At 47.4% G+C, this 27,616-nt stretch overlaps 2 protein-coding genes across 7 annotated transcripts in view; one reads left to right on the forward strand and one right to left on the reverse strand.

The window, feature by feature from the left end:
* The window catches only part of CDIP1 (cell death inducing p53 target 1), a 32,475-nt gene extending 29,682 nt beyond the window's left edge, over positions 1-2,793 (reverse strand). For 2 of the 6 annotated variants that reach the window (XM_059692984.1, XM_059692987.1), the window contains exon 1: positions 2,669-2,793. The gene's annotated coding sequence lies outside the window, so the exon portion shown is untranslated. Of the gene's footprint in view, positions 1-1,559; positions 1,694-2,211; positions 2,231-2,315; positions 2,452-2,668 lie in introns of those variants that run through there. The other 4 variants (XM_059692992.1, XM_059692986.1, XM_059692991.1 and 1 more) reach the window with 4 other exon arrangements.
* C4H16orf96 (chromosome 4 C16orf96 homolog) overlaps positions 2,539-27,616 on the forward strand; it is a 56,925-nt gene continuing 31,847 nt past the window's right edge. Inside the window, exons 1-3 of the mRNA XM_059692997.1 lie at positions 2,539-2,736; positions 9,112-9,214; positions 23,583-24,386. Coding sequence (XP_059548980.1) covers positions 23,925-24,386 — 462 coding nt within the window. The 5' untranslated portion in view covers positions 2,539-2,736; positions 9,112-9,214; positions 23,583-23,924. The remainder of the gene's footprint in view (positions 2,737-9,111; positions 9,215-23,582; positions 24,387-27,616) is intronic.

The raw sequence follows: 27,616 nt of genomic DNA on the forward strand, positions 1-27,616 counted from the left end.
AGGACAGAAACATCAAAATAAGATGCCATAACTTTAACAGCCACACTTCTCTGTGTCCTCTATGAGTAAAAATATGCTTCTGAAAGTGGAGGTGAATTTTCTCAGGACCTGTCTCTTCTCTCCCACTCAGACAATTAAAGAGCGTTAGGGTTGGTGTCTGTGGCTATGGAACAAAGTACCTGGGCCCAAGGGACTCAAAGCTCATCAACCAGGCTACACAGCCCTGTTTCCCTAGAGCAGTGGTTCTTTAATACAGTTAAAGGCCCTTTAATACAGTTCCTCATGTTGTGGTGACCCCCAACCATAAAATTATTTTCGTTGCTACTTCATAACTGTAATGTTGCTACTGTTATGAATCATAATGTAAATATCTGATATGCAGGATGTATTTAGGCGACCGCTGTGAAAGGGTCGTTTGACCCCTAAAGGGGTCGCCACCCACAGGTTGAGAACCGCTGCCCTAGAGCTTTAGAAAACATACCAAACCAGCAGGTTCAAACTGGGCCAGCTTATAGTATAAAGAGCAGAAACAGAGTATGGAAGCTGATGACATAAATCCATTACTGCTAACATGGTCTGCTAGGGCCATCAGGGCACATTCCATTTGCTCCCCCTCAAAACAGTTTTGGTCCCTTAAGTATTATTCTGTCACACAATCCATGTGTGTGCTCTTCAGGTGATTTAAAATTGCCAGTTTAAAATCTTCTAAGAGCCATGTAAAACTTTCCTGGCCCTAGCTGGTTTGGCTCAGTGAATAGAGCGTCGGCCTGGGGAATGAAGGGTCCCCAAATTCAATTCTGGTCAAGGGCATATGCCCAGGTTGCAGGTTCCATCCCCAGTAGGGGGCATGCAGGAGGCAGCCAATCAATGATTCTCTCTCATCACTGATGTTTCCATCTCTCTCTCCCTCTCTGAAATCAATAAAAAGATATTAAATAAATAAATAAAAATGTTAAAAAGGATCCCTGGACTTGGGTAAAGACATTAAAAAGAAAAAGAAAAAAGAAAAGAAAGAAAGAAAGAAAACTGAAAACTCATTCCTGGTTCCAGAGGCCCATCCATGGAAAAACCTCCAGCTCCTCAGGATGGGAGACAAGACAGATTTTTCAAACACCCAGGGCTTATGATAATTCCAAGACTCCACTTAATTACAAGCATGGTTATTTGGGAGGAAACTAGACTGTTTACAACTTTGACACGCATAAAAAAATAAGATGGACTGCTGGATGGTTAGATTTATGATGAAAATATGGTCCAATGTTCCACATTCTAGAACCTGGTGTTCTATGGGTGTTCACTGTAAAATTTCTTCAACTCTTCTATATGTTTGAAAATTTTTCCGAATGAAATGTGCAGAGAGCAAGGCAGAGCTGGCATACCTCTCCTTACCCAACTCCTAAGTCAGCCCTGGGGGAAGAAACAATGTACCAATACACACTGCCCTGCCCAGCAGCAGGCCCCAGAATACACACAAACTGGTCTAAATGCGATGCCCCGGCTTCTCCCTCCTCCTCACTTTAGGACGGAGGCTCTCAGCCGCAGGTGTGCCTGAGGATTACCTGGGAGCTTATCCCACAACTGCTGAGTCTGACCTCTAGGAGGGGCCCCAGGAACCGTCCCTTTCCACGAGGGCCCCCGTGATTCTGACGCAGAGGATCTCAGGCCCACACTCCGAGAAGCTAACAGCTGCTTGCTCTTCACCTGACACCTGTGGAGAGGCCTCCTGGGAACACGTAGAGGAAAACTCACACACACACACACACACACACACACACACACACACACACCCATAAACAAGGGCCCAACCCCGAGCTCATGTGACCAGCGAGTTCAACTGTACCAAAACCCTAGATGGCATGAAGCTGGCCCAAAGCCATGCAGGTCACTGTCTCCCAAACCGGTCCCGGCGCGCGCGGCCGAGAGTGGGTGCAGGGATTCCCTGATGTTGGTGAGCCAAGGCGCAAGGGAGGCAGAGCAAGGTCACCCACCAAGGAGCCCTGCAGGGATTTCTTCGTCGCCCGGACTCCCTTCACAATCCCCTTTCCTTGAGAAAACAGCCATCGCGGAAAACCGGACAGGCATAGGATGTGGGAGCTGTGATAAGCGGGACGCCGCGGAGCGGGCCAGCAGCCCCAGAAAGTCCCTGCGCCCGTCCGCCCGCCCGCCTGGCCTGGCTAAGCTGTCACTGCAGCCCCGCGGGTGGCCACCAACCCTGCGATGGTACGACGTCAAAACCCCGAGAACCGCTCTGGGTCGCATCAGCGTCCTGGAAGCAGGCGACGGACCCGCTGCGCCGACCCCCGGGGGCCCTTTACCTCGAGAGGTCGGGTGCGCTAGGCCGAGCAACGCTGAGACAGGCCGCGTCCAGCGCTGAGCGGACCAGACCCTTAGCCCCGAAGGGATTACGCGCCCACAGCCCCTCGCCCGCCAAAAGGCCTCTGGGAAATGTAGTCCATCCGTGCGCCCGAGGTGCAATTTGCGCACCACGGTGACTACAGTGTCCACCATGCAAAGCGCGAACGCCGCGAGCGCCGGCGGCAAGGGGCTCGGCCGTCCGAGGTCATTACCCCCACACACACCCCCGCCCCCCGCCCAAGGGGCGTGAGCGCCCAGCCCTGTTCGCGGAGGGGTCCGCGGGAAGCTGATTCCAGTGGCCAAGGCGACTCACCGTTTTCTTGGCACCTGCGGCAGCTGCAACAGCAGGAACGGCCACTTTCACAGCTAGTCAGAAGGCAGGTAGGCTTTGGAGAAAGGCCCAGACTGGCGGCGTCACGCAGAGGGGCGGGGCCATGAGGTCAGCGCGTGGGCGGGGCTGGGCGACACGTGCCAAGCCCTGGCGAAGGCCTATTTAAACAAGACATGAGTTTGACATGCTTGTGTCTAGTGAGTGAGTGGAATGTAGGAATGGACCCCATTAGCTCTCTTTCCTTTCTCCCGCCTGCATTTCAGCTTGGGCGCTATACATTCTGTAGATATGCATAGAATGGAGAAGATTTTTGTTGCCTGGTATGCACTTTCCCAACTGAGATTAATAAGGCAACACTCTAATAGTTAGAGTCTAACTTATTGTTCAAGCTCTAATACTGGAAACAAGTGCCCTTTTTGTTTATGTTTAGTGTAATATTTTTCTCATTCTTATGTTTTTTGGTTGGTGATTTTGCTGTTTAAAATGGTTCCCGTCCTGCCCTAGCTGGTTTGGCTCAGTGGGTAGAGCATCAGCCTGCAGACCAAAGGGTCCTGGGTTTGATCCTGTCAAGGGCACCTACCTTTGTTGCAGGTTCCTCCTGGGCCAGGCGCATGGAGGATGTAACCAATCCATGTGTTTCTCTCACATCGATATTTCTCTCTGTCTTTCCCTTCTTTCACTCTCTCTTCCACTCTCTCTAAAAATCAATGGAAAATCAGGTGAGAATTAAAAAATATTAATAATAATAAAAAATGGCGCCCGTCCAGGCCAGGTGGTTCAGTTGGGTGGAGCATCCTCCCCTACACCAAAAGGTTGAGGGTTCAATCCCAGTCAGGGGCACGTACCTAGTTGAGGGTTCAGTCCCTGGTCTGACATGTAAGGGAGGTGACCCATGCATGTTTCTCTCTCTCACCCTCTCTCTAAAAATCAATAAAAACACATCCTAGGGCTGGGCCTGGCTGGCCTGGCTCATTGGTTGAGTATCGACCTATGAACCAGGAGTTCACAGTTCAATTCCCAGTCAGGGCATATGCCCACGTTGCCCACTCAATCCCCATTGTGGGGTGTGCCATTGTGGGGTGTGCAAGAGGCAGCCAATTGATGATTCTCTCTCGTCATTAATGTTTCTGTTTCTCTCCCTTTCCCTACCTTGATTTCTCTGAAATCAATAATATCCTATATAATAAAAGGCTAATATGCAAATCAACCAAACGGTAGAACTACTGGTTGCTATGACACGCACTGACCACCAGGGGGCAGACACTCAATGCAGGAGCTGTCCCCTGGTGGTCAGTGCACTCCCACAGGGGGAGCACCACTCAGCCAGAAGCCCTGAGCCAGGCTCACCGCTGGCGAGCACAGGCAGTGGCAGGAGCCTCTCCTGCCTCCATGGCAGTGCTAAGGATGTCTGACTGATGGCTGTCAGTCAGACATCCCCTGAGGGCTCCTGGACTGTGAGAGGGCACAGGCCGAGCTGAGGGACCCTGGTGAGTGCACAAATTTTGTGCACCAGGCCTCTAATATATTTATAAAAAGAATAAAAAATAAAAATAAAATTCTAGGGTGAGGATTAAAAAAAAAAAAAAGGCTCCCAAGCATAGTGCTGAAGCACTGCCTAATGTTCCAAAGTGCAAGAAAGCTGTGATGTGCTTACAGAGAAAAATGGATGTGTTAGATAAGCTTTCTACAGGCATGAGTTATATTGAGTTCAATGTTACCGAATCAATAATATATATTAAACCAGCATCATTAGATAGAAACACTCATAAAACATGGTTATGTATTGATCCATATGCAAGTGTGACCAGAGTCTGGCAAGAACCTTACCCTGTATTTCTCCAGGAGCAGTGGTTCAATATTCTCTAATTCAGTGTTTGTGGCAAATTTATGGACCATAACCACTAATGAGACCAACTGTATTTGATTTGATTAACATTTTAAAGAATCATTCTGATTGCTGTGTTGAGAATGGTTTCTTTAGACCAGCAGTTCTCAACTTGTGGGTCGCCAACCTGTGGGTCATGACCCCTTTGGGGGTCGAACAATCCTTTCACAGGGGTCACCTAAGACCATCGGAAAACATATATAATTACATATTGTTTTTGTGATTAATCACTATGCTTTAATTATGTTCAATTTGTAACAATGAAAATACATCCTGCATATCAGATATTTACATTACGATTCATAACAGTAGCAAAATTACAGTTATGAAGTAGCAATGAAAATAATTTTATGGTTGGGGGTCACCACACATGAGGAACCGTATTAAAGGGTTGTGGCATTAGGAAGGTTGAAAACCACTGCTTTAGACCAAAAGAAGCAATTAGAAAACTGGGAGACCAGCACATATGTAATTTAATTTTTTTCTACTAGCCATGCTTTAAAAAGTAAAAAGAAAAAGGTGAGTTTAATTTAATATATTTAACTTAACCCAATATATGCAAAATACTATTTTAATATTTAATCAATATAAAAAAACAATCAGCCCTAGCTGGTTTGGCTCAGTGGCTAGAGTGTTGCCCTGCAGACTGAAGGGTCCCAGGTTCATTTCCAGTCAAGGGCACATGCCTGGGTTGTGGGCTCGATCCCCAGTAGGGGGCATGCAGGAAGCAGCCGAGCAATGATGTCTCTTTCATCATTGATGTTTCTCTCTCTCTCTCTCTCTCTCTCTCTCTCCTTCCCTTTCCCTTCTTCTCTGAAATCAACAAAAACACATAAAAAAAACAAAAATACCAATCAGAGATATTTTACATTCTTTTGCCACACTAAGTCTTTGAAGTCTAGTGTGTTTTTTATACTTACAGCACATCTCATTAGCCACATATGGCTTGTGGCTACCATATTGGACAGGGAAGATATCTATGAAATAATAAAAGTGTAATATGTTAATTAGGCTGGACATCCTTCCAGACGACCTTCCAGACGAAGCGGTGGTTAGAGGGAAGCCCGGGTCCCAGGTGCCAGACAGAATCTGGTGCCAGCAGCCGGGGAAGGTATCCCTACTCTTGCACGAATTTCGTGCATCAGGCCTCTAGTAGAATATATATTCCATTGCTGTAAGGAATATATCTTCTATATCTTACAAGCAAGGTCTTGTTCTGGAAATATACAGACTGGAATAAAGCCCAATCTCTGTTCTCAAAGTGAACACAGGTCAGCTTGGGAGACTAATATAATAGCTTGTGCTGAAGACTTAAAAACAAAGTGCTTTGAGAAGTTGAGTGGGGAGCACCCAGAGGAGGGAGGCTTCAGAGAAAAGAGGGACATTGAAGTTGGGACTTTAATAATGTGTAAGAATTCTGTGGATAAGGGCACTCCAAGGAGGGAGAACTGCTTTTGCAAAGTCCCAGAGATATGAAATGCACAATGTCTCTGGGGAAATAAAAATTGTTCGTGTGTGTGTGTGTGTGTGTGTGTGTGTGTGTGTGTGTGTGTGGTTTGGGTAGCACAATACCTCAGAAACAGAGTATTATTATTTAAAAAAATTATCTTTATTGTTGAAAGTATTACAGATGTCCCCCCTTTTTTTCTCATTGACCCCCCTCCACTGAACCCCCTGAAAACTGTTCTTTATGGCTGGATTGTAGGGTGTGAAATGGGAGGATGGGAAAAGAGGGTGAGGGTCTTAGAGACCAGTCTATGAAATGTAGCATTTATCCTGTTTGGTAGTGATGGGGAACGTTGAGACTTTTAAGCTGTGATATGACCAGATCTGTGTTTTAAGCAGAGCATTCAGGCAGTGTGAGGAGAGTGGAAATAGGAGGCAGGAAGACCCATTAAGGAGGAGAAAGGACTCTAGGACAGATCCAGGAAAGACCCATAGAGACTGAGAAGAGGGTAAGAGAAGGAGGGCAAAGGGTAGTCCACAGGGTCCCGTGCATAGAGGTCAAGTAGAACAGGACATGCAAACCTTACCATCCCAAAGACTGGGTAAAAATTTGCTGACCCTCCAGAATCCACCAAATTGCAAAGGGTTTGGGAGCCAGTGAGAGCTTAAAATGTACTGAGATGGAGCTAGGTTCAAGTCTTGGGCCACATCACTATATGACCTTGTTAAAAAATACAGTGGGGTCTTGACTTACGAGTGTCCCTGACTAACGAGTTTTTTGAGATACCAGCTGTCTCTCCACCGATTTTTGGCATTGAGTTGACAGAGTAATTTGAGTTAACGAGCTCCTTAACGAGCTCGGTCTTGGAACGAATTAAACTCGTAAGTCAAGGCCCCACTGTACTTCAGTTTTCTAACCACAAAATGGGAATGAAGATAATGCCAGCTTCATAGGGTTGTTGTGAGGATGGAATGGCTGACTGCAGTTAGTTCATTTTACATGGTGCTTGGCATGTGCTGGCACTCATGGTTGTTTTATTAGTATTTGTTATCCTTTGAGTGCTCTCGGCCTCAGTTCCCTCCCTTACAAAAAGAGCTGCCATTTCCTGCTTGCTGTTAATAGGAATCAAAGAAGAAATGAGATGATAGAATTGTATTTGCACTTAAAGCTAACGGCAAATGTTCCCCAAAAGATTAAACGTGACTCATCATACATTCTACTCCTAGGAATAAGTCCAAGAGAATAGAAACATGTATACATGAAAACCACAGCATTTGTTCATATTCATAACATGAATGTTCACATTCACTAATGTCAAAACACCCCATCAGTTGTGGTTTATCCATACAATGGCATATTGTTCAGTCATAAAAAGGAATGAAGCTCGGGGATCCTTTCCTCCTCCCTATGTGGGAGTCTGTACTTGTTCTTTAATAAATTCCCACCTTTGCTATAAAAAAAAAAAAGGAATGAAGCTCTGACACTTGCTACAACATATGATGAACCTTGGACACATGATGCTCAGTGAAAGAAGCCAGGCACATAAAACTACGTTCTGTATGATTCTATTGACATGAAACGTTCAGGATAGGCAGATCCATAGAGACAGAAAGATTAGTTGCTGCCTAGGCCTGGGGGAAACGGGGGGCAGAGGGGGTGACTGCTAACGGGTGAGGGTTTTTCTTTTGGGGGTGATGAAAATGTTTTAAAATTGATTGTCATGATGTTTGCCCAACTCTGTGAACATACTAAAATGGGTAAATGTGAATTATATTTAAGCAGTTCAAAAAACAAAAAATAGGGAGAGGCTGTACCCAAAGCAACTTGGAAGAATTCAGACACATGATGAATAAGGCAAGCAACTCTGTATAGAGAGGGGGTGGTCTTATCCATGTTATTTGCGTGTTATTTGCGGTAAAGCCGCTGGGCTCATCTGAGACCAGAGCCCACGACTGTCCCAGGAAGTGTCATTGGCCGTCTTGTTTTGTAACTGCTGTGTCACCTTTTCCTGGAGAATGTTCACTTTCTATAGTCACCTCCCCTCGCACAAACATGCACACGTGGCTCCTTCCATGTCACCTGCCTCCTCCCTGGCCTCCGAGACTCACACCGGTACTACAAAGCCAGCTGCCCTTTATTTTTAGTCTGGATTTTAACATAACTGGGGCACTGGAGCACCTTAGACCCAGCACACCTTCAGTGACAGGTTTCTTTGCACCTGGACAGGTTTTTTTTGCCACCAGCGCATCCTCCTGCGCAGGATGAACACTGTTTGCCTTAAATGGGGCTGGTCCACGAGGTTCCTGAGAGCTGTTTGTCTCCCAGGTTGTGCAGAAAACTGCCCAAAGGTCTTAGCTGGTTTTACTCAGTGGATAGCGCATCGGCCTGCATCCTGAAGGGTCTCGGGTTCGATTCCAGTCAAGGGCTCATGCCCTGGTTGCAGGCTTGATCCCCAGTAGGAGGCATGTAGGAGGCAACCAAACGGTGATTCTCTCATCATTGATGTTTCTATCTCCTCTCCCTTCCTCTCTGAAATCAATAAAAATATATTAAGAAAGGAAGGAAGGAAGGAAGGAAGGAAGGAAGGAAGGAAGGAAGGAAGGAAGGAAGGGAGGGAGAAAAACTGCCCAAAGGTGGGGAAAGGGGGCCCTCCTCCATTCTCTCTACAACGAGTGCCATCTGCTGGCAAAACGATGGGACAGGGGACATGGCGAATTCTTTTGTTTACCTTCTTGGCTTGGAGTCCACATTACCGAGGGCTGGGGGTAGTGTTCATCCGTCTAGTTTAGTTCTCTTAGGCCAGAATTTAAATTAGGCCTAATGGATAAGACATTGGCCTCCTAAATTAGGCCTGATTCTTACATTGAGACCTATAAGGAAAAGGACACGTATTTTTAGTATTGAGCTTGATACATTTTCACGAACCTCACTTATTAGTGCAACCAGCACCTGGTTAAGAAGACACAGAGTGTGACCATCCTCCCAGCAGCCTCCTCTGTGCCCTCTTCTAATCACTGTCCTCCCATCAGGAGTCACTAGACCAACTCCTACGAAATAGATTTGTTTTGCCTTTTTTTATATTTTCTGTTACAGGTTGGAGCCAGTTGGAGCATATAGTGTGCAGCTTTTGTAATGCAACATTCCAGGTTACTAAAGGGGTTCCGTCCACTGGGGCAGAGCCTGAGCATCATGAAGGGTAAGTCTCTCCTCCCACAATCCTCTGCCTCCTCCTTAGCCCCTTCCTTCCCCACTTCCTTCCATCAGGCTGATTCATCATTGGCTTGAAAGCCTCAAACAAAATCATGATCATTTTGGGAGTTTCAGTTAGCATCCCTGAGCACTGACCTTGTACCATGCACCAGGGTAGACACTTTACACACATTCCTCCCTTCATTCCCACCGGGAGCCTATGACTTTTACCTGAAGCTGAGTGGAGGATGTAGCATGTTTAGAGGTGCAGAGCCAGTGGCTAGCAGACCCCAGCTCTTGTGATTTGACTGATGGTCTCCTGACTGCTCAAGTTGCTCTCCAAAGCTGATGTGAGGCAGCACATACGAGGTGAGAGGAAGCTGTCATGCTCAGGCTGTTCTTTGCAAAAATCTGTCTTTACACCCAGCACAGGACAGGAAGGAAGCCCGCCACCCCTGTGGAATCCACGTTGTTGGATCATTGATTTGTTTGAATTGTTGCAGATTCCCAAACCTTGGAAACAGAAAAGCACTCTTAACAGAAGCGTACAAGGTGATGCATGTTCACCAAATGAACACACCAATGTGCCCATTCCCAGCAACTCTGCCTCATGCCATCTTCGAAGCAAGAGGTCTCCCCAGAGTCACCACGCTCCTGACTTCTAACAACAAAAATTAGTTTTCTCCTCTTTTGTACTTTTTATAGAAATGGATTCATATAGGATGAGCTCTTTTGTATATGGCTTCCTTTGCTCAGTTTTATAACTGTGAACATCATCCATACTGTTACACATAGTTGTCAATATTCATTCTCATTGCAGTAGGATAATCCATTATGTGAATACAGCACAGTTTGTCTGTTTTGCTGTTCAGGGACTTCTGGGTAATTCCCACATGGGAACTGCTGGCTATTATGATATTGCTGTCACAGGCATTCTGGTGCAGGGTATAACTATATTTCTGTTGGATGTCCATTAAGGGGTGGAAGGCTGGGTCGTAGCGTGTGCATATGTTCAGCCTTGTAGACCTAACCATGTTGTTTCCCCAAAGTGTTCCTGCCAATTTACACTCCGCCAGAGCATTTGAGCATTCTGCTGGCCACAGCCTAACCAACACTCGGTATTGCCAGTCCTTCAAATTTTAGTGTTAAATGATTCTACACAGAAACATGAATGATTTCAATGTTAACGCCTATTTTGTAATATTTCTATCATGGCTCATGAGACTTGACAGCTCCTTTGCACCTGTTATCCATTTAGCAAACATTTACCGAGCCCCTACTATTTACTGGACTCTGTGTTCTGGTGCTGAAGAGACAGAGAAGAGGACCAAAGATCTCTGTTCTGAAGGAGCTGCAGGAACCTCTTTAGGTCTCAGCTCAGATGTCACCTCCACAGACACCTGAGCACCTGCCACCATTGTCTCTTTGCCTGCTTCATTTTCTTCATAACACGTAACATCATTTAAAGTACTTTATTTATCTGTTTGTTTAATTGTTTGATGTCTTCATGAGGGCAGGACTCTTGTCTGTTTGATATTCTCTAGTTCCCAGAACAGTTTCTGGTACATAGTCAACATTCATTAGACTCTTTGAGTGAACAAATGATTGAATAAGCGATAGGCAGGATGAGAGCTGAGATCTTAGATTAAAGTACTGGCCATGCCACTTAATAGCTATGTGTAAAAAAAAGCTGTGTGGCCCTGGCTGGTTTGGCTCAGTGGATAGAGTGTCGGCCTGCAGACTGAGGGGTCCTGGGTTCGATTCCTGTCAAGGGTACGTGCTCAGGTTGCGGGCTCGAACCCCAGCCCCAGTCAGGCACATGCTAAAAGCAACCAATCAGTGTTTCTCACATCAATGTTTTTCTCTTTCACTCTCTCTCCCTCCCTTCCACTCTCTCTAAAAATCAATGGGAAAACTATCCTTGGGTGAGAGTTAACACACGAAAAACAAGCAAACGAAAAAAATGGGCAAAGGACTTAAGTAAACATTTTTCTGAAAAAGGTCTACAAATGGCCAATAAATACATGAAAAGATACTCAACATCACTAGTCATTAGGAAAATGCAATTCAAAACCACCATGAAATATCATCTCACGCCCACTTGGGTGGCTTCATCAGAAAATAGGAAGTTCTGGTGAGGATGTGGAGGAATTGGAACCCTTGTGCACTGCTTGTGAGGATATAAATTGATGCATCCACTTGGAAACAGTATGGCAGTTCCTCCGAAAATGAACCATAGAGTTACCAAATGATTCAGCAACTCCACTTCTGAATTAGAAAATTGAAAGCAGGAACTTGAACAGGTATTGGTACGCCTGTGTTCATAGCAGCATTATTCATAATAGCCAAAATACAGATACAACTCAGGAGTCCGTCATCCAGCGACATATGAATGGATAAGCAAAATGTAGTATATGTATTTCGGAATATTAGCCTAAAAAGGAAGGAACCTGCCCTGCTTGTGTCTCAGTGGTTGAGGGTCATCCTGTGCGCCAAAAGGTCACAGGTTCGATTCACAGTCAAAGACACATGCCCAGGTATGGGTTCGATCCCTAGTGGGGGGCGTAGAGGAGGCATCTCATCGTTGATGTTTCTTTCCCTCTCTCCTCTCCCTTCTTCTCTCTGAAATCAATTTTTTTTTAATAAAGGAAGGAAATTCTGACAGATGCTGCTATGTGGATGAATCTTGAAGACTTTATGCTAAGTGAGATAGACCAGTCACAGAAAGAGAAATACTGTATGATTCCACTTATAATGAAGTACCTAAGTCGTCAAAGTCATAGAGACAGAAAGTAGAATAGTGGTTGCCAGGGGCTGGGGTGAGGATTGGGGAGTTGGTCAGAGAATTGAAAGCTCCTGTGATGAGGTGAGAGGTGGGCTGAGCCATGCAGCACACAGACCACATCAACTGGATTGTCTTGTCCTGAGTAAAGGATGTCAGGGCCGGCAGTGGACAAGAAGGGGTGTGGGTGGAATTGGGAGATATTTAGGAGGAAAAGTCTGATGAAGGATGTGATACGAGTGATTGGGGGGAGGAAGATTGCCCCAGATCCCTGGGGATCTTTCAGAGGCCCTGGAAACCTCTTGTCTGAGGTCTTGTTAAGGAAGCAGGACAGTGCCCTGTCCAGGTCAGTGCAAATGTAAGCTAATACTTTATGCCCCCCCCCCACCCTCCGCAAGAAGAAATTTGGGCACCTGCAGCCATTCCTCCCACTGGGACATACCCTCCTGGGTGAGTGAGCCTCAGGAGGCACAGCGAGTTCACGCTCTGATTTACGATCACCTAGATACACACTGTCCTTCAGCACTGAGTTCTATTTGTGTTTCCTGACTGTGACATTTAGCCAGCCTTACAAAAGGGCACTTTAGGCCAGTTGTGATTTCTTGGTTACAAGCAACAGGAACTTACTCTGGTTACCTAAGCAGAAAAGGACTTGATTTGAAGGCCATGGTTGCTCTCAGAACTATATTCCTTGGTTAAGGAACCCAGCTCAGGTTGGAACCAGAAAGCTGAGCGTGGGCCTGGGGGACCTAGACAGCCTGCCTGGGAAGGTTAGTACGCTACCGCCCAGGGACCCAGCCACTGGACCCTCGACCCCGCTGTGGGCATCCTGAAACTCCCTTCCTTTCCATCTGCCCTTCATCCTGTGACATAAGGGCTCTTAACCCAATCTGAGAGCTGAGAACGCTGAGGCTCAGGGAGGTAAGTGGCTACAATCAGATATCTTCCCTCACATGTTCAGTAGCTGAGTCACTATACTTTCGCCCCCACCCTCCAGACTGATGCTTACCCTATGGCCCCACAGCTTCCCGAAGGTTAGTCCAGCCAATTTGCATTTAAAGAGGCTTTTTAAAAAGTATGTATGCAGCCGAAACCGGTTTGGCTCAGTGGATAGAGCGTCGGCCTGCGGACTGAAAGGTCCCAGGTTCGATTCCAGTCAAGGGCATGTACCTGGGTTGCAGGCACATCCCTAGTAGGGGGTGTGCAGGAGGCGGCTGATCGATGTTTCTCTCTCATCGATGTTTCTAACTCTCTATCTCTCTCCCTTCCTCTCTGTAAAAAATCAATAAAATATATTAAAAAAAAAAGTATGTATGCATAAACCATGGACACAGATAATAGTGTGGTGAAGGCCTGGGGTGGGGCATGGGCCAGGTGGAGGGAGGCAAAAGGGGGGAGAATGGAGGAGCCTGTAATACTGTCAACAATTAAAAAAAAGACTTTAGCCCTGACCTGTTTGGCTCAGTGGATAGAGCGTCGGCCTGTGGACTGAAGGGTCCCGGGTTCGATTTGGCCAAGGGCATGTACCTTGGTTGCGGGTACATCCCCGGTGGGGGGTGTGCAAGAGGCAGCTGATCGATGGTCCTCTCTCATCGATGTTTCTAACTCTCTATCCCTCTCCCTTCCTCTCCGTAAAAAATCAATAAAATATATTTTAAAAAAATAAAAATAAAAAAGACTTTAAATTAGAGGCCTTGCCCATAATAAGGGTTATCACCGAAAATAATTTTTATAGTTTTATAATTTTTTATAGTTTGTCCTACTTATAGGGTTGGACAATCTTCTAGTTAATGAACATCGGCTCTTATCGTCCTGCAAGGACCTTCCTCCCCTCTGAAGTCCCAGGTGCCTTAGCTCAGAATGCCAGATATACCTGATTTTCCCTTTCTCTCTCTGAACCTCTCATGTGTGTGGTGTCTCTGACTCGCTCAGATATGTGGTGTTCTTATATGTATGTAGCCCATTAAATTTGATTGTTTTTTCTTGTTTAAAAAAAAAAAGTGTTGGTCCTGAAATTCAGAACCAGGGACAGCAGTTGCCTTGTTAATTTTTCCCACCTAACCACAAATGAGATTGAGGTGGGAGGGGAGATCTGATTGGACTTTCAGCTTCTGAGTAGGGGGCAAGCTGCCTGCATCTGTTATGAAATCCCCACCTCCACCTTCACCCCCATCTACACTAATAAAAGAGAAAAATGGTAATTGGCGTACGACGTTACCCTTTTCATTGACTAATCAGGGCTATATGCAAATTAACTGCCAACTAAGATTGGCAGTTAACTGCCAACAAGATGGCGGTTAATTTGCATATGTAGGCACAATGCAGGGAGGCGAAAGGGAAAGCAGGAAGAAGCCCCCTGCCACTGACAGTGATCAGAAACCCAGGGGGGAGCTAAGAGCTGGGGGGCAGGGCAAAGGCAGCCCTGGGGCTGCCTTTGCCCTGCCCCCCAGCCATGATCAGAGAATCAGGCGCCTTTGCCGCCCTGGCCAGTGATAGCAGGAAGTAGGGGTGGAGCCAGTGATGGGAGCTGGGCACGGGTCGAAGCTGGCAGTCCCGGGAGCTAGGGGTCCCTTGCCTGGGCCTAAAGCAGAGCCCACGATTGCGGGGTGCTGCCACTGCAGGACGCCTAGGCCAGAGGCGTTAGGCCTGGGCAGGGGCGGAGCCTGCAACCGCGGGGAGCTGGGGGTCCCCTGCCTGGGCCAGAGGCATCAGGCCTGGGTGGGGGGCGGAGCCAGGGATTGGGGGGATATGATGGTCCCTTTGCCCAGGCCTGAAGCCTGGGTCAGAGGCATCAGGCTTGGGCGGGGGGGTGGAGCAAGCGATCAGAGGGAGATGGGAGTCCCCTGCCCAGGCATGATTCCTGGGCCAGAGGCCTCAGGCCTGGGCGGGGGTCAGAGCCAGTGATTGGGGGGAGATGGGGGTCCCCTGTCCAAGCCTGACACCTCTGGCGGAGGCGTCAGGCCTAGGCAAGGGGCCGATCAGGCGATTGGAGGGTGATGGGGGTCTACGCCTCTGGCCGAGGCATCAGGCCTGGGCGAGGGGCAGAGCCAGCAATCGGAGGGGTCTGGGGGTCCCCTGCCCAGGCCTGATGCCTGGGCCAGAGGCATCAGGCCTGGGCTGGGGGCAGAACCAGTGATGGGGGGAAATGAGGGCCCCCTGCCCAGGCCTGACACCTCTGTCAGAGGCGTCAGGCCTGGGCAAGGGGCCGATCCTGTGATTGGAGGGTGATGGGGGTCAATGCCTGAGGGCTCCCAGTATGTGAGAGGGGACAGGCTGGGCTGAGGGACACTCCCCACCACACACACCCAGTGCACGAATTTCGTGCACCGGGCCCCTAGTTATAAATAAGTAGAATGTCTAATGTGAGGCAACCGGAAATAGCACTCAGCACAACCTCTTCTTAATCCTTCACCAGCAGTCCTTCCTCCTTTCAGTTCTTCCTGGGGTGAGAGAGGAAAGGTCATCTGGTTATCATTCCTAGCTATTTATCCAGCATGAAAAATGGCTTTCTGGGTCCTGGCCAGGTAGCTCAGCTGGTTAGAGAGTTGTCCTGATATGCCAGGATCTCGGGTTCAATATCCGGCCAGGGCACATGCAAGAAGCAACCAATGGGGAAAAGAAAAACAAACAAAAAACCAACAAGGAGCAACCAACGATTGTATAAATAAGTGGAACAATAAATTGATGTTTCTTCCTTCCTCTTTCTCTCTCTCTCTCTTTTTTTTTTTAAAAAGGCTTGTCCTGACAAAGCAGAAAAATGACACTTTACATAACTGATTTAATCTCTGACCTCAATTTATTTGAAAGAAAAAAAATGCTGCTTTTGTTTCCAATCCTGTTAATTGGCTTTTGGCTCCAACCAGCCATTCAAAGAATATCCCAGTAACAAGTTTATCCCGAAATTGTCTGAATTAGGGTTCTGCCATCAGAACTGAGCAATGCCAGGCCACAGCTGCTGTCTGTTGACCTAAGAGCAGGGTCCTCCCGGGGCCAGCAAATCTCCAGGAAACCGGGAACATCCTATGGCATGGCCTCGTGGCTTCTCCCACACAGCAGCCAGGTCTTTCGGTCTTTCATTTTTGTAAGAACTAGTTTATTTCCAGAACTAAAATGACATGATTTTTTTTTTAAGCTAGTCTGGTCTGAAGGGAGAACCTGAGACTGGGATTTTTTTTAAAATATATTTTTATTGATTTCAGAGAGGAAGGGAGAGGGAGAGATAGAAACATCAATGATGAGAGAGAATCATTGATTGGTTGCCTCCTGCACGCCCCACACTGGGGATTGAGCCCGCAACCCGGTGATGTGTCCTTGACCGGAATCGAACCTGGGACCCTTCAGTCCGCAGGCTGATGCTCTATCCACTGAGCCATACCAGCTAGGGCTAAAATGACATGATTTTTACAGTTAACGGACCCTTTCAAGTCTAACACATTGGCTTTTTTTTTTTTTTTTTTTGCATTTTTATCATGTGTTTCAATTTAGCAGCATCAAATCACCTGCGACGTATACAACTTTCCAAAATCTTACCATATTGTAATGTAAAAATGAATGAGTGCATGTGTGTACATAGATGCATTGGTGGTATAAGGTACACGACCAGTTTTGTGGGGTAGGATGGGAGCAGACCACACAAGGGGTGAGTCTCAGGGGTATCTTTGGGAGCCATCTTGGAGGCTGGCTACCCCAACAACCCTATTTAATTAGTGCCCATCCCCCATTTTCATTTTGTCTTTGTTTTATATGTTTCTAATTCCTATCACTACCTGAAGTTATTTTATTTCTTTGTTGTAAAATAAGAGTGTATCTCCCTCCCTCCACCCCCCCAGATCAAACCTCCTCTGAACTGCTCACTATAGTCTTTTCTGTACTTAGGGACAGACAGCACCTGGCGCCTAGTAGGTGCTCAGTAAACGTTGGTTGAAGGAAAGAAGAGTCAGTGTCAGGCTGAGTGCTGGGTGCCAGGAAGCATATCAGTATCTTGTTGGCTTGTAGCCTCTACCTTGAAGGCCTGAGACTAGATTGGGCTCTTTGAGCTGAGTTCCCACCTCTCTGAACTGTTGGAACCTAAGCTGATTTAGTAGCTTCTTTTTCTTGGATCCCAGAGGAACACATTCCCTGGGCCCCAGGACCTTCCAGCACTGACTGTGGTATTTCCGTAAATGCCTGTGCCCTATCTTCAGAGTAAGCTGGGCAACTAGTAACTGACACTCCACCTTCTACAGGACTCCTGAACTGGAGACCTCCCCAGACACAGGAGTGGTTTTAGATGCTGGCTGGCCATCTCTCCAGAATGACAAAGAGCCTTTACTCCCCCTACCCAGTTTAGCCCCCAATGACCAAGAATTGCTTCACATTCCATCATTCACATGTCTTTGTAAGGCCCCTGCGGAGCCCCTTGGCCTGGCCTCACACTCACCTCTCCGGCTGTGTGACTGTACTAAACTACCCATTTCTCCTGATCCTCCCTTGCCAAAGTAGGAAAGTCTTGCTTATGATCTACACTAATAAAAGAGAAACATGGTAATTGGCGTACGACTGCTACCCTTTTCATTGGCTAATCAGCGAGATATGCAAATTAACTGTCAGCCAAGATGGCAGCCGGCAGCCAGGCAGCTTGAAACTAACATGAGGCTTGGTTGCCTCAGTGACGGAAGAAACCAACATTCCCTGCCTGCGGCTGCCGGCCTCTGAGCGGGCAGTTTAAGAAACTCTGTAACAAATACCGCCAGACTTCAGCCAGCAGATTCGCAACATTGTAAGCAAAGGCCAGAAACCTACTTTCAGCCGAGGCCTAAGAGCTGGAGCCAAGCCTCAAGCTAAAGCTGGCCCAGAATAAAAAAAGAAAAAAGAAAAAAAGGAGAGGTTGGGAGCTTCAGTCACCCACAGCCTGAAAACAGCCCTCAGCCCCTCACCCAGACTGGCCAGGCACCCCAGTGGGGACCCCCACTCTGATCCAGGACACACTTCAGGGCAAATCAGCCGGCACCCAACCATGCACCAGGCCTCTACCCTATATAGTAAAAGGGTAATATGCCTCCCAGCACCGGGATCAGCGGAGCCATGAGGCCTCCCGGCACCGGGATCAGTGTGACAGGGGGCAGCGCCCAAACCCCCTGATCGCCCTGCGGCTCTGTGTATGACAGGGGGCGGCGCTCCAACCCCCTGATCAGCCCTGCTCTGTGTGTGACAGGGTAGGGCCATAACCTCCCCATCGGCCCTACCCTGAGTGTGAGAATGGCGGCGCCCCACCCCCCTGATCGGCCCTGCTCTGTGGGTGATAGAGGGCGGTGCCCCAACCTCCTAATGGGCCCTGCTCTGTGTGTGACGGGGGCAGCGCCCCAACCCCCTGATTGGTCCTGCTCTGTGCGTGACAGGGGGTGGCGCCACAACCTCCTCATCGACCCTGCCTTGAGTGTGACAGGGGGCGGCGCCCCAACTCCCCAATCAGCCCTGCTCTGAGCCTGACCAGGGGCTGCACCTAGGGATTGGGCCTGCCCTCTACCACCCGGGAGCAGGCCTAAGCCAGCAGGTCGTTATCTCCCGAGGGGTCCCAGACTGCGAGAGGGCACAGGCCGGGCTGAGGGACCCCCCCTCTCCCCCAAGTGCACAAATTTTTGTGCACCGGGCCTCTAGTTCCATAATAATACAGCTCCACAATCCTTTGTCTGAAGTTCCAAAATCCAAAAAGCTCTGATCACTGCATGGTTTTTTTTGTAAGTTTACAGGGCCAGCCTCTCCAACCAAGGCCATCAGGAACCTACTGTAGTTGAACAAAGGTTTGCTGACTTACTGCCACAAGGGTGTTCTGATAGGTCCCTTTCACTCTGCTGGAGTGTGAGAGACTCCTGCTTTAGACAGGTGAGATCAACAGCAGTTATTAGCCACATATACTCACAGAGCAGGGAGAGGACAGCACAGGCCAGGCAGGGCCACTCCGGTGTCATCAGGAACAGAGTGACCAGCTGGGGCTGTGGGCTACAGGCTTTGTAGTAAGGGAGTGGGGCGCCCCCTGGTTCCTCCAGGAGGCTTGTTTGAGTAGTTTCACAAGCTGGCAGGGAACTGAAGCCCCTCAGATTGCGACTGGGGTGGAGTGCAGCTGGTCTGGCTGGTGGGGGAACTAGCTGGGTGGGCAGCCTTTCCTGCTGGGTGGGGTTGGGGGGCATATCCAAAAGGAACAGGGGAACTCAAGAGCCCTGTGAGGCTCAAAGATGTCAAGGCAACCCTTGAATTTTCAACTCTTATGTCACAGTGGGGAATCCAGGGACATCTCATAAGAGAGTTACGTTAAAAAGACTTTAAGGATGGGATTTTGGCCCATGTTAGGTGGCTGGGGGTGGGGGGTGTTCTGGATTGGGTACTGTCAGGAACCAGGGCTAATTCTGTGATTGGATATTGTAATCAATCTTATCAAGAAGGCAGAAGGAATGACACAGATAAAGTTTTAGTTGGTCAAGAAGCAGTGGTCACTTATATTAGCCAGGATAGTGGGCTATCTGGTCACATTTGTGGTTTGGACAGTATTCTTATTTTTGTCTGAGTTCAGGCATAATTATGACTGATCTTATCTTGGCCTTTCATGGGAGCAGAGTGGCCCTGTTGGTTATGGTGTTCTGGGAAATTGTTTATGTCCACTGGAGTGTACCAAGGCCCTCTTAAGCCAATTACAGAGCCTCTGATGCTTAGCCAGTTCCTGCTCTCAGGAGCTGCCTCCCCTTGCCCCCCCCTCCCCCCGCCCCATAGCTAAGGGTGGATGAAGGCAGTCCTCAGAACACTATGTACTATATCCAGAGCTTTGTCAATACCAGGTGTTGCTGGTCAGGAGGGTGTTCAGAGAACGTTGTCATAGCTGGGCTGCGATCAGACCCTCTGCTGTCTTGCAGGGTGAGTTGTTGAGTTCTCTCACAAGACAGCTGTTGCATTAAGACTCTGGACAGAATACATTGGCTACCAGTAACATGGGCTGTTATCACAAATAGAACTAGCTATTGGGTCTAGCACCAAATCCTGAAGGCAGGGGCCTCAATTGCTGAACCCAGGCTATGAAAACACTACCCCCACCCAAGTCCAGCTGGTCTCTCCCTGGAGAGCCAGGTGGCTTTTTAAAAAGTACATATTTTTATTGAGGGCAGGGACAGGCTAGAAGAGGTCAATGGGGAAAAGGGGGGACATATGCAATACTTTTAACAATAAAGATTTTTTAAAATAGAAAAATAAATACTTATTGATTTCAAAGAGGAAGAGAGAGGGAGAGAAATATGGAAACATCACTGATGAGAGAGAATCATTGATTGGCTACCTCCTGCACTCCCACATTGGGGATCGAGCCCACAACACGGGCATGTACTCTGACTGGGAATTGAACCATGATCTGGTTCATAGGTCGACGCTCAACCACTGAGCAGCACTGGCTTGGGCAGGTGGCTTTTTTAAAAAGCCTAATCACGAACTGTTCTACTTTATCTGTAGTTTTTATTCAGTATTTACATCAGTGTAATAAGAAACGTTTGCTTCTTGGTTAGCCAAGAAGAAAATCGGGGTTTCATGATCTGCTAATGAATTTATATTTCCCCCGGTTTGTTGGAGCAGAAGTTGTGTCACTGATGACATCTGCTAGGGCCAGAGACAGATTTTGGATGGCCCTTTTCAGTTGTGTTATCCCTGCTGTGAGAGCTGTGGCTAGAAGAGTGCACATGAAGAGTTGGTGATCCCTCTGGGAGGTTTCCCAGGTAGCCTATGCTTGCGTCTTTTTGGAGGTGTCTTTTCAGGGGAACAGGATCCACTGAAGGGTTGGTAATTTTAAACATCTGGAAGTCTCTAACAATCATTTTGAATGCTTATTTTGAGTGTCCTGAGGACTGCGTTTGTCTGCCCTCAGCTATAGGGAGGTGGTGGCAAGGGGAGGCATTTCCTGATAGTGGGAACAGTGAGTGTGTGGCAGGTGGCTGTAAGTCTGATGGCCACAAAACAAGTAGTATCCAACATCCACCAGGATGGCTATAATAAAAAAGACGGACACCAACAAGTGCTGGTGATGATGGGGAGAAATGAGAACCCCCATTTGCCGTGGGTGGGAATGTAAAATAATGCATTGCTGTGGAAAACAGTCTGGCAGTTCTACAAAGTGTTAATATACAGGAGAGGTAGTTACCTTATGATGCAGCAATTCCACTCCTAGGTAGAGATACAAAATAACTGAAAACTTGTACTCAAACAAAAACTTGTATACTATTGTCCATAGCAGCATTGTTCACAATAGTTAAAAGGCAGAATTGTTCTAAATATCCATCAGTGGATGAATGGATATGCAAACTGGTCTATCCCTACAATAGAATATTATCTATAATAATAACAGGGTAATATGCTAATTAGACCGGACATCCTTCTGGGTGACCTTCCAGATGAAGCCGGAAGCCTGGGTGAGGGAAGCCCGGATTCCGGGTGCCAGAGGGAAGCTGATGCCGGCAGCCAGGGGAAGGAAGGCCTACTCTTGCACGAATTTTGTGCATCAGACCTCTAGTTCAGTTGTAAAAGGAAATGAAGTGCTGACACATGCTACAACCTGGATGAACTTTGAAAACATTGTGCTAAATAAAAGAAACCAGTTACAAAAGGCCACATATTCAGTCATGTGAAATGTCCAGACAAATCCATAGAAACAGAAAACACATCAGTGATTGCCAGGAGCTGGCAGTTGGGGAAATGAAATGACTGCTAATGAATGCAGCATTTCTTTTCAGGATGATGAAAATGCTTGTAAGTAGATTGTAGTGACGATTGCACGGCTCTGTGAATATAATAAAAGTTATTGAATTGTATACTTTATTTTTTTTAATATATAGTTTTTATTGATTTCAGAGAGGAAGGGAGAGTGAGAGAGAGATAGAAACACCAATGATGAGAGAGAATCATCAATTGGTTGCCTCCTGCACGCCCCCTACTGAGGATTAAGCCTGCAATCCAGGCATGTGCTCTTGACTGGAATCAAACCTGGGACCCTTCAGTCCACAGGCCGATGCTTAAGCCACTGAAACAAACAGACTAGGGCTGAATTATATATTTTAAATGGGTGAATTGTATGGTATGTGAATTATCTATATATATAAAAGCCTAAGTGACCATTCGACTGTTCAACCGGTCACTATGATGCACACTGACCACTAGGGGGCAGAAGCTTCAACCAGTAGGTTAGCTTGCTGCTCAGGTCAGGCCAATGAGGACTGGGAAAGACAGGACAGATACACCCTAGAGCCCTCCTGTGGTCCCTCTCTGGCCCTGATCAGGCACTGGTGGGGTCCTGGATTGTGAGAGGGCACAGGCCAGGCCGAGGGACCCCACCAGTGCACGAATCTGTGCACCAGGCCTCTAGTATCTCAATAAAGCTGTCACAAAAAGAAGTATTATCTAAGTAGGGCCCAGACAGAACTGAGAATGTATACATGTATCACAATAGGAGTGAGTCTCTTTTTTCCTCTCAAGGTGGGTAAATTCCTTCAGTAGAATTAGCAGTTATGAAGAGTGTCTGAAGAGAACAAACTGAGTATTGTAGCACTGAGAGTCTCAGCATCAGTTTCTGTCATTCCGAATAAGTAGGTTTTGCAGATAAAGTAGTAAAGGCCTCAGTAGAAGCATTTGTTGACGTTAGGTCAAAAACCTGTTAGTAATAAACAACATTCCTGCAAAGGTCCCTACATTAAATTCAGATGAGTCTCCTGAGCTCCTTCTCCCTTGGCCATGATCACTGGCAAGACTAGGATACTGGGTCAAGTGTAGGAAAGAAGTCTTTGGGTCCACACGGGCCTGGCACTTTAATGGAGCATTTCTATAGCCCCCTCCCCCTGCCCCCACATACACACACACACACACACACACACACACACACACACTCACACTGCTTCCTGGCAACTCCACATGGGAGGTTTTGTTTCCCATTTAGCAGGCAGGGAAGCTGAGATTCAAAGAGGTTACGTCATTTATACATGGTCATACAGTTGCTGAGAAAGTCATGTACATGAACCTAAAGTGGACAGGCATCCACTGTTTCTTCTGTGGGGAAGCCAACTCAACCCCTGGGGTGCTCATGCTGTGTGCTGTGTATAAACAGTGTGTACTATATGCCAAGAATTTTGGGGTGGCCCAGGAGTTGGGGGGCTCCTGGGGTTGAGTCAGGGCTTTCTTTGCAGGCTTCCCTAGGAGACCAGGACCAGCAGGCTGCCATTTTCTTGCCTGAAAATTGACAAAAGCAGGGCCTGAATATATTGCAGCCCAGGCAGCCTTCAAGTTCTGCGGCAGCTGGTTCATGGCCATGTCCTTAAGGCTTTAGAGCATTGGGGTCTTGATGAGTCCCAGCTCAAGGAGGAGCACAGCAGAGTTCAGGAGGTCACTCATGTCTCTGGGGGTTGGGGGGGGGGGCAGGGACATGCAGAATTCAGACCTGACGAAAGCCACTATGTCACGCACTTTTCACCTTCCTGCTCCAGAAATGAACACCTGTGTGGCCTTTGGCCACTGTCCCACAACCAGCAGCTCTTCAGGTTCTGTTCCTGAAACCTGGGCTTTCCTAACTCCAAGAACTTTCCTGTTCTGATTCTAGAGACTTCTGAGGAGCGAGCTGCCTCTCTGTCACCTTCCCGGCATGCTTCTTGGAAAGGATCATTGGGTCTTATATAATCAAAGGGCTTGAATTAAAAGAAACAGCTGTTTGTTCAAACATTTCATCAACTATTAACTGAGTACCTCCTCTGCTGCACTCCAGACCCTCGGAAGCACGCCCACTGCCACGTTCTTTGGTATCCTAGCAACCAAAAACTCTCATCTGAGCTCTGGCCAGGACAGAGGCCATTTTCCCCCTGACTGCCGTGACTTACAGCCTCTCCGGATCTCTGAGCATTTGTTTGTGCAGCTCGTGGTCCACTGAAGGCCACCACTCGTCCCCATGGATGCCCCAAACCCCAGCTCGGCTGACCTTCCTGACAACATGAGCTTCTCGCTCTCGTTCTCTGAGCTGGTCAACATTGCCATCCCGCAGTATGGTGTGGTGAACTTCAAGGCCCTGCACCTGGTGCTCCATGGCATCCTGGAGCACATCAACATGGCTGAGCTCAAGAAGGTCCTCTCAGGGGATGAGGAATTCCTCCAGACCTCACAGAACATGTTAATGCCCCGGGAAGGAGATGGTCAGCCCATCGTCCAGCCCCTGAAGAGGCTGAGCAATGTCTTCGACCACGTGGTGAGCCGTATCGAGAGGATGGAGAGCCAGCTGAGCATGCTGCATGAAATGCCTTCCACCTCCATGCTGCTGGAGGGCAGCCAAGGGACCAACCGGCCTGCCCAGGAACTGTGGCAGCTGATAAAGCTCCGGAAGATGGTGGAGGGCAATGAAGAAGCCTTAGAAAAGGTAACCCACCTGGGCTCCTCCCAGGCATCACACCTCCTATTCCCTGTGTCCTCTTGTGACAGGTCCTCCCCATTTGGGAGTGAGGCAGAACCAAAGTTCCAAGCTTGCATTCATCGTCAAGTACTGAGAAAAGAAGCCAGACACAAAGATCACATATTGTGTGATTCCAATTGTATGAAATGTCCAGAATAGGCACACGCATAGCGACAGAAAGCAGATTGGTGGTTGCCATGGCTGTATAGAGAGGGGAATGAGGAGTGACTGCTTATTCGTTACAGGATCTCCTTTTGGGGTGATGGATATGTTCTGGCACTAGATGCTGTGTTGTGAATGCACAAAATGCCACTGAATTATTCTCTTTAGTGTAGTTTATTTTATGGTATATGAATCTCAATAAAAAATAATTGAGGACCTCCCATGAGGGAGGCATCATGGTAGTCATGGTGAATAGGAGTTCATGTTCTAGCAAGGGTGACAGACAGAAAGCAACTGAATAAAAATCTACAGGAACTAGCCCTGTGAAAAGTGGGAAGAAGTATTATCCTGCTTTATATGTGAGAAACTGACACTCAGAAATGTTCATTAATTTGCTGATGGTACTGCAGCAAGTGACAGCGGAGCAGGGAAGGCGCTGAGGCCTCTGACCCAGGGCCTGCCTTGGACCATGTGCTCTCCTGCCTCCCCATTCAGCACATGGTTATCCATCAAAGCCTATAGTCCTGGAGAAGACTTTGCATCTTGGGGCACAAGTACCCTGCCCTCTCTCCTGTCATTTTCCCATTGATAGAAGTGATGGTTGCAAGTGAGCACAGTAGTGCCTGTGGGTCAACCTCCTGGGCACTGAGGACATGGTCTCAGGGGATAGGAGTCAGCAAAGGCCACAAGCCAAGACCACCCAGCCAGAGAGTAAGACAGCATGGCAGGTATGGCAGGCACAGAAAGGAAGGGCTCACTGTTTGCCAGGTAAGCTAGATACCTATCTTTGTTAGCTCCTTTCATCTGGATGGATATACAGGATGGAGAACATCCATCACATGGAGAAGCCACTCTGAGGCACTGGGAACAGAGCTTTGGGGGTAAGGAGTCAGGTTTGAGGCACTTGAGATGGTTCTGGAAAGGTGACAGAGATGGGAAGGGACCCTTTCTAGAGAAGCAAGTGGCAGGAGCCAGCACAGGGCACACTGGGGGCAGAAAGAGATAGTCATATTGGCTGATCCCCAGAGGAGGGTCGCGGACCATGAGCTGGAAGGCAGGCTAGGGTCCTCAGGCATCCTCAGGTGCCAGGGGGAAGCATTTGTTCTTAGTCAGTCTTTCCTTTTAGGGTCAGGATGTGAGCTAAGCCACCCTAGAGAAGGCTGGCCTGGCCTCAGGGGATAGGAGTCAGACACCTATCTTTGTTAGCTCCTTTCATCTTCACAGCACCTCTGGAGGCAGGTGTTATTATTATCACGAATTTATAGATGAGGAAATGGAGGCACAGAAAGGTTAAGGAACCCATCGGTGTCACAGTGTTAGCAAGTGGGGACTTGCCAGTCTTGGGCAGAGTGGGTCAGTGAAAGGCATAGGTATGTGGGGCACTGAACATGCTGCCACTTCCCAACTGGAAAGGGTGGGAACTTGGTGGTGGTTTCCTCCTCCCCGGATTGTTGCAAGAATTAAACCTAAATGAGATAATGCATGGGAAATATGCTTAGCACAGAGCTCCACATATTCTAGGTGCCCAGTAGTGATTACTATTATTATGCAGAGATTTGAACTGAGCAGGAAACGGAGGTGGATTGGGGCCTCAACAAAATCAGGCACCCAGAACCCTGTGAGAACACGCCTGGTGTCTGTCAGAGAGGAGAGAGCCCAGTCTGGCAAGGTGGGCTGATGCCAGGCAAGAGAGGCAAATTGACAATATGGATAAACTGTAAGGCATTGTGCTGAGTGGAAGTGGACAGACACAGAGACCACATATTGCATGATTCTGTTTATATAAAACATCTGGACTTAGAGATAGAAAGTGGAATAGTGTTTGCCAGAGGCTGGGGGGTGGGGGCAATGGGAGTGACTGCTGATGGATCTAGGGTTTCTTTGGGGGTGATGAAAATGTTCTAGATAGAGGTGATGGTCGCAAACCTTGTGAATGTACTAAATGCCATTGAATTGTTTACTTTATTATTGTTATGTGTATTTTACTACACACACAAACACACACACACAAAACAGAGATTAGCAGAATTAACCTTAAAAAAAGTTCTACCTATATGCTGTCTACAAGAGACACATTTTAACAATCTTTTTATATATTTTAATTTTTATATTTATTTCAGAGAAAAAGGGAAAGGGAGAGAGAGATAGAAACATAAATGATGAGAGAGAATCATTGATAGGCCACCTGCATGCCCCCTACTGAGGATGGAGTCTACAACCCAGGTATGTGTCCTGTCCGGGAATTGAACCATGACCTCCTAGTTCCGTGGTCGGCAAACTGCGACTCATGAGCCACATGCGGCTCTTTGGCCCCTGGAGTGTGGCTCTTCCTAAGCCTTAGGCATACCCTAATTAAGTAAATAACAATGTACCTACCTATATAGTTTAAGTTTAAAATTTTGGCTCTCAAAAGAAATTTCAATTGTTGTACTGTTGATATTTGGCTCTGTTGACTAATGAGTTTGCTGATCACTGTCTAGTTCATAGGTCAATGCTCAACCACTAAACCATACTGGCCGGGCAACAAGAAACACACTATTTTTTAAAATTAGATCTTTATTGTTCAGATTATTGCATTTGTTCCTCTTTTTTCCCCCATAACTCCCCTCCACCCAGTTCCCACCCCACCCTCCACCCTCACTCCCCACCCACTGTCCTCATCCATAGGTGCACAATTTTTGTCCAGTCTCTTCCCGCATACCCCACACCCCTTTCCCCCCCCAAGAATAGTCAGTCCACTCCCTTTCTATGCCCCTGATTCTATTATAATCACCAGTTCATTCTGTTCATCAGGTTATTCACTTGATTTTTAGATTCACTTGTTGATAGATGTGTATTTGTTGTTCATAATTTGTATCTTTACCTTTTTCTTCTTCTTCCTCTTCTTAAAGGATACCTTTCAGCATTTCATATAATACTGGTTTGGTGGTGATGAACTCTTTTAGCTTTTCCTTATCTGTGAAGCTCTTTATATGACCTTCAATTCTAAATGATAACTTTGCTGGATAAAGTATTCTTGGTTGTAGGTTCTTGGC

The sequence above is a fragment of the Myotis daubentonii genome, chromosome 4 (assembly GCF_963259705.1).
Source record: "Myotis daubentonii chromosome 4, mMyoDau2.1, whole genome shotgun sequence".
Taxonomy (NCBI): Eukaryota; Metazoa; Chordata; class Mammalia; order Chiroptera; family Vespertilionidae; genus Myotis; species Myotis daubentonii.